The sequence below is a fragment of the Chrysochloris asiatica genome, unplaced genomic scaffold (assembly GCF_000296735.1).
Source record: "Chrysochloris asiatica unplaced genomic scaffold, ChrAsi1.0 scaffold00121, whole genome shotgun sequence".
NCBI lineage: Eukaryota > Metazoa > Chordata > Mammalia > Afrosoricida > Chrysochloridae > Chrysochloris > Chrysochloris asiatica.
In genome coordinates, this window is record NW_006408639.1 from 9841229 (window position 1) to 9848631 (window position 7403).

General features: G+C 41.9%; 1 protein-coding gene across 1 annotated transcript in view; it reads right to left on the reverse strand.

Annotated features, from left to right (window-relative positions):
- The window catches only part of FGD5 (FYVE, RhoGEF and PH domain containing 5), a 204191-nt gene that overhangs the window by 6880 nt on the left and 189908 nt on the right, over positions 1-7403 (reverse strand). Inside the window, exon 18 of the mRNA XM_006868675.1 lies at positions 5713-5841. Within this exon, the coding sequence (XP_006868737.1) occupies positions 5713-5841 (129 nt within the window). The remainder of the gene's footprint in view (positions 1-5712; positions 5842-7403) is intronic.

Sequence of the window (7403 nt, forward strand, 5' to 3'; positions counted from 1 at the left end):
CAGATCCATTTTGGAAGAAGTGCAGCCAAGAGTGCTCCTTGGAAGCCAGGATGGCCAAACTTTGTCTCTCATACTTTGGACATATTGTATGGAGGGTCCAGTTCCTGGAGAAGGATATCATGTTTGGTAGGGTGGAGGGTCAGAGAAAAAGAGGAAGACCCTCAGCGAGATGGACTGGCCAGGTGGCAGCATCAATGGGCAATGATAGTGAGGTTGGCCCAAGGTCAGGCAGTGTTTCGTTCTGCTGTGCAAAAGGTTGCTATGAATCAGTACCAACTCGATGACACCTAACAACAACGAGATGAAGACAAGTGTATTACTGACAGAACTTGTCCACAGCCATCCACTGATCACGTGCACAGTTTAAACATGTTTTTTTTGAATAAACCCAAGCATGTATGAACAGGAGCCCTAGTATCAACACTTTTTTTACTTTTGTGTTAAGTGCCATTGAGTTTGTTCTGACTCCGAGTGGCCTTGTATAGGGTTTCGGAGGACTGTCTGGTGGGTTTGAACCTTGTGGTTGCCCTTGTATACTTCGATTGGTAGGTATATGAGAGTCCTGGGTCAGTACAAATGATTAACATGTTTACCTGTTAACCACAAGGTTAGAGGTTTGAGTCTACCCAGAGGCACCTCAAAAGAAAGGCCTGGTGATGTACTTCTCAAAATCAACCAATGAGAACCACTGGAGTACAGTTCTACTGAGATACTAATGGGGTCACCATGAGTTGAAACTGACTTGATGGCAGCTGGTATTTGGAGGCTTCATTTATCTGGCTAAGCCTGTGTCGTAGTAAAGGTTTTGTGTCAATTTGACTGGGCCAGGATTCTCAGTGAGAGCTAATATAATGTAATCAACTCTATGATGAGGTTGGCTAGGAGCAGCCAATCAACTGAAGGGAAGCTTCCTTAGGGGTGTGGCCTGCTTCCAATATATTAGCCGTTCAGGTTAATTGATTGGTTTCTAGGGGATCTGGATCTTGCATCTGGCTCCTCCTCCAACCTCTGGTTCTCTGGACTTGAACCCATGGCCTGATGTATTACCTGGCGATCTGGGAGTCGCCAGCAGTCTGTCAGCTTAGCTGCTGGACTTGCATGCCTGATGGTCTGATCTGCTAATCTTGGTCTCTCTGTCCTACAGCTATGTGAGTCAGAAGCTTCCAGCCTGACTTCTGACCCACAGACTTGGGATTTGCCCACCTTTCCAACTGTGTGAGCCATTTCCTTGACATAAATCGCGCTTTACACATGAGGGTGAGTCAAAAATTATCTGCACTCTGGCTAGCTTCAAATGCCCATCCACATTAATGTCTGATAACAACATTAAGCATGCATGTGAAATGATTCTGTCAAATAGATGAGTGGCAGTGAATTATGTGGCAAGTCATTTGCAAATCAATCATGGTTCTGTCTATGAAATCATCCACAGCACACTTGGTTTTCAAAGTTTGTGTGAGGTGGGTACTGAAATAACTCACAGAAGAGCATAAACAGAAGCATTTGGACATCTGCAAACAAAATTTGGACCGATACTCACAGGAAGGTAAATGTTTCTTAAAAAAAATCATTACTGGTGATGAGACATGGATTCCTCACTATGAGCTTGAAAGTAAAAAGCATCCCCAATTAGGTCCAAGAAAAAGTTCAAAACTCAACCATCATCTGGAAACCTGATGCTTACAGCTTTCTGGGACCCTCAAGGGCTAGTATTGGAACACTCTCAGGAAAAAGGTTCAACCATCTGCTGAAGCTTGAATTTTGGATTAAAGGCAGAGGACTGCTGTCCAAAGGCATTATGGTTTTGTATGCCGATGCACATCCACACCCCAATGCCCACACTGCTGACACTGTAAAAATGTCATTTTCAGGTGTTAAAACATCCTCTCTTTATTCCTGATCTTGCTCCATTGGACTTTCACCTGCTTGGTCCACTGAAAGTAACCCTTTGAGGACTAAGATTCATCTCTGATGAAGAAGTGAAGACAGCGGTGCATTCATGGTTCACAGCTCAGCTGAAAACATTTTTAAATAAGGCAATCCAAAGGCTTGTTGACAGATGACAAATTGTATTGAGAAGCAAGGAGATTATGTCGAGATAATCTAGTCCTGTCTGATAACATGTCCAAAGGATGTGAGCTGAAGTCACATCATGCTTATTTCTAACGACCACTCCAGAGAACTATACTCCTCCCATGACAGACTTGGTTGTTCTTCTGGCAGTCCATGGTACTTTCAATACTCTTCACCAACATATTAATTCACATGCATCAATTTTTCTCCTGTCTTCTTTATTCACTGTCCAGCTTTCACATGTACACGAGGCAACCGAAACTACCATGACTTGGATCAGGTGTACCATAGTCCTCACACTGACATCTTTGCTCTTGAATACTTGAAACATGTGAACACTTGAAACAGGTCTTTGGCAGCAGATTTGCCCAATACAACTGGTCCTTTGTTTGCTTGACTCCTGATTTCATAAGCACTGATTGTGCACCAAATAAAATGAAATCCTTGACAACTTCAATCCTTTAAAACATCAATCATAATGTTGCTTATTGTGCTCATTGTGAAGACTTCTGTTTTACACTGAATTGTAATCTATACTAAAGACTGTAATCTCTGATTTTCATCATCCTCTTCACTTTCAGAAAGCAAGATTGCGCCATCTGCAAATCGCAGGTTGTTCATGAGCCTGGTTGTTCCAATCCTGATGCCGCATTCTTCTTCATATAATCCAGTTTCTTGGATTATTTGCCCCGCATACAAACCAAGTAAGTATGATAAAAGGATACAACTGTGGCACATACCTTTCCTGATTTTAAACCTTTCACTATCTACTTGTGTGGTCTGACTGACTCCCTCTTGGTTTATATATAGGTTTGATATGAGCACAATTAAATGTTCTGGAATTCCCATTCTTTGCAATGCTACCCATAGTTATGACCCACACAGTCAAATACTTTTCAGAGTCAATAAAAAAACAAACATCTTCCTGGTATGCTCTGAATTCAGTCAAGATTCATGTGTCATCAGCAATGATATGCCTCATTTCACATCCTCTTCTGAATCTGGCCTGAGTTTCTAGCAGCTCCGTGTTGATGCAGTGCTGCAACTGTTTACTTGCATGTGATATTAATGATACTGTTCAATAATTTCTACATTTTGTTGGGTCACCTTTCTTTGAAGTGGTCACAAATAACTTCTAGTTTGTTGGCCAGGTGGCTGTCTTCCAAATTTCTTGGCATAGACTACTTAATGCTTCCAGTGCAGAATCCGTTTGTTGACACATTGGTATTCCATAAATTCCAGGAGCCTTGTCTTTTACCAGTGCCTTCAGTACCACTTGGACTTCTTCCTTTAGGACCATTGGCTCTGATCATATTCTACCTCCTGAAATGGTTGAACACTGACCACAATCTTTTGGTACAGTGACTGTGGATCCTTCCATCCCTGCATCATTCAATATTTTACCCATGTTGTTGCTGTTAGGTGTCACTGAGTGAGTTCTGACTCATAGCAATCCTGTGTAGATTTCCAAGGCTGTAAATCATTATGGGGACAGAAAGCCTCACCTTTCTCCCAATTTTATCCATAGACGCCTTCAACATTGCAAGTTGAGGCTGGAATTTTTTCTTTTAGCTTGAGAAATGCTGAACACATTCTTCCCTTTTAGTTTTCTAACTCCCAGTTTTTACACATTTCATTATTATCCTTTACTTTGACTTCTTCACTTTTCCTTTGAGTTTTTCTTTTCAGCTCTGACTTTATTTTTTCCAGTCATTTAACTACTCTACATTCAAGAGCAAGTTTCAGAAAGAATCTCTCCTGATACCTACTTTGGTCTTTCCTTTCTTGTGTTTTTAATGACCTTTTATTTTCTTCACGTATGATGTTCTTGATGTCATACCACAACTCCTCTGGTCTTCTGTCAAGCATTCGATGTGTCAAATCTGTTCTTGAGATGGTCTCTAAATTTAGGTGGGACATACTCAAGGTTGTATTTTGGCTCTTGTGTACTTGTTTTCCGTTTTTTCAGCTTAACCCTGAACTTGCATATGAGCAATTGGTGATCTGTTCCACTGTGGGTCCCTGGCCTTGTTTTGGCTGACGATATAGAACTTTTCCACCGTCTCTTCCCACAGATGTAGTCAATTTGATTCCTGTGTAGTCTATCTAGTGAGGTGTGAGGTATGCTTGTATAGTCACCATTTATGTTGTTGAAAAAATGTATTTGCAGTGAACAATTGTTGGTCTTGCAAAATTCTATCATGTGATCGTCAGCAACATTTCTATCATTCATCATGGAGGCCATATTTTCCAAGTGTGGTATGGTGGGTTAAGGTGCTAAACTGCAAAGTTGGCATGAACTGCAAGATCAGCAGTTCAAGCTTACCAGCCGCTCCTTCAAAACCCTATAGAGGGTCGCTATGAGTCAGAACCCATGGCCCTTAACAACAACAGGGTTGTTATGAATCGGAACTTGATGGCACTTAACAACAACAAAATCCCTCCACTTTGTTTCCAACTTTTGCATTCTAATGACTAGCGATTATTAATGCATCTTGACAGCATATTTGATGAATTTCATACTAAAGAAGTTGGTACAATAATTCCTTCATCATTGGCTTTGGTGATTGGTAGGTAAATCTGAGTAAGAGATGTTCCCTGTTATAAGTGCTGTTAAGTCGGTTCCAACCCATAGTGACCTTGTATAGGGTTTCCAAGGAGCAACTGGTGAGCTTGAACTGCCAACCTTGCAGTTCAAACCGACTTTGCAGTCCAACACATTAACCCACAGCGCCACACCAGGTCTTCCTTGTAGGCATATGGATATTATCCTACTACAGACAGTACATAGTAAACATACAATAGTGTCTTCCTTCTTAAAAATGACAGAAGAATGGATGCATTCAAATTGTGCTGTTGGTGATGAGTACCTAATTCGAGCAGACTGTGAGTTATCAGAAGAATGAACACATTAGTCAGAACAAATCAATCAGGACACTTCCTAGAAGCATGGATGAGGAAGCTTTGTCTTGCAATCGCTGTAAAAGGACATTGTGGTTCGTAGAAGGTTAATAAAAGTGAGGGTTTCACTCGGAGATGGACTGACACGGTGGTTGCAGCAATGTGCTCCAATGTTAACAGCAATTGTCGTTCTGGTATACTTAAAGTTGCCAAGAGTTGAAGCCAATTCAATAGCAACTGACAATAGCTTCCTTCAAGCTACGCATTTTGTCCCAAATGACTGAAGTGGCAAGCAGAAAGACGCTTTCTTTTACAAAACGTCTAGCTTTTACTAGTTAGTGGGCCTGTGGCATTTAACATTTTATTGTATCATCTTATCTTTACAAAAGGAGCTCTGGTAGCATAGTGGTTACAAATCAGGCTGTGAACCGCAAGGTCAGCAGTTCGAAACTACCAGCTGTTCCGTGGGAGAAAGATGAAGCTTTATGCTCCTATAAAGATTTACAGCCTCGGAAACCCTGTACAGGGTCGCTATGAGTTGGAACTGACTCCATGGCACACCACCACCACCACCGTCTCCACAAAGAAACGGACAATTCTTTATACTTGGAGCCTATAGCAACTGTCAGGGAATAAGTACAGTGGCAGCATTGCAGACCCCATTGCCCGGTGGGTACAATGAGGCATGAGTAAACCTGGGGGCCTTTGCAGGAGAGAGGAGAGGGAATGAACTCCTACCTCGCTGGCCATGTAGGTGTAGAGAACTTTGCCTTTGATGACAAACCACAGCTTCTTCCAGTGCCTCTTGCCCTTCTTATTCCGGCTGAGATAGCCGCTGATGGCCGAACCCTCTCCAGAGGCAGCCACCTGGTAGGAGGAAAGCAGAATGGGTCAGGGCCCCATGGGATGGGGAAGAGTTCCAACAGAGAAAATGACATTTCAAACTAGCTGTTGGAGCACTTAGACGGCTTTGTAATACGATGCAGGGATATCTCATTTTACTATGCTTCACAAATAATGCAGTTTTTATAAACTGAACGTTTGTGGCAACCAGGTGTTGTTAAGTCTACTGACATCATTTTTCATAACACTATTGCATACTTTAAGTAGCTCTGATACCGTAGTGGTTACAAATTGGGCTGCGAACCGCAAGGTCAGCAGTTCGAAACTACCAGCTGTTCCGCGGGAGAAAGATGAGGCTTTCTGCTCCTGTAGAGATTTACAGCCTCGGAAACTCTGTTCAGGGTCACTGTGGGTTGGAACCAACTTGACGGCACTTAACAACAACAACATTGCATACTTTTAACAGACTACAGCGTAGTGTTAACATAACTTCTGAATATACTGGAAAACCAAAAAAAAATTGTGTGACTCGCTTTATTGTGATATTTGATTTATTGCAATCATCTGGAACAAAACCTGCAACATCCCCAAGTTATGCCTGTATTTTGGAGTCCTGGATGTGGCGCTGTAGTATAAGCACTGGACTGGTAACTGTAAGGTTAGGGTTCAAATCTACCAGTCATTCTTTGGAAATCCTACATAGGGTTGCTGAGTCAGACCAACTTAGCAGCACTTAACAACAACACATGCCTGTATCTGGTTAAAGTCCCATGATCCACCAAGTACCAAAATCAACAAACTAGTACTCCAAAATTCGAAATAGGATTTAACTGAAGATAGTTTTGCAGACAATTGAATCAAAAGCTACCTTCAGAAGTGCTGCCCTCTAGTGGTGTTTGAGACACTTGCTCCCCTTTGGGTCAGCTGCCTTCAGAAAACAGCACACACTTTTGGCAATAGAGTTTTCCTTCTAAAATTGATTTTACATTTCTAGCCTATCTCTTTCTTAAACTTAAGGAAGGATCCTCTTTGTACTATTGGCCTAAAAGGTTTTATGATTTTCTTAAGCAGGGCATGTAAAGCATGAATTCTTTTTATTGTTTTATTTGTATTAGTCTGTGCTACTGGCAGGCTCTGTGGTGGTTAAGAACACAGGCAAGCTACTGAGCGGTGCACACAGTAACACACTCAGCTGCTAACTGAAAGGGTGGGCCTGCAAGTCCACCCACAGGTACCTTAGGAAAAAGGCCTGATCGAGTTCCAAAAAAAATCAGCTATGAAAACCTTAACAGAGCACAGTTCTACTCGGACACACAGGAAGCTGCCATGAGTTGAGGTCCCCTCGACAACCAATGGCTTTCAGAACACAGGTTTGAAGTAATACCCATTTGGGGCTCCAATCAGGCTCTGCCAGTTGCCATTCAGGTAATGTTGGGCAATTTACTTACTTCCTCTCAGTCTCAGTTTACTTACTAGTAAAATAGGAATGAAAAGAGAGTTACAGTGCCCGATGCACCAGTATTTTCCACATATACAAAGAGGCTTCAAAAAGTTCATGGAAAAATCTCATTATCTTTTTTTTTTTT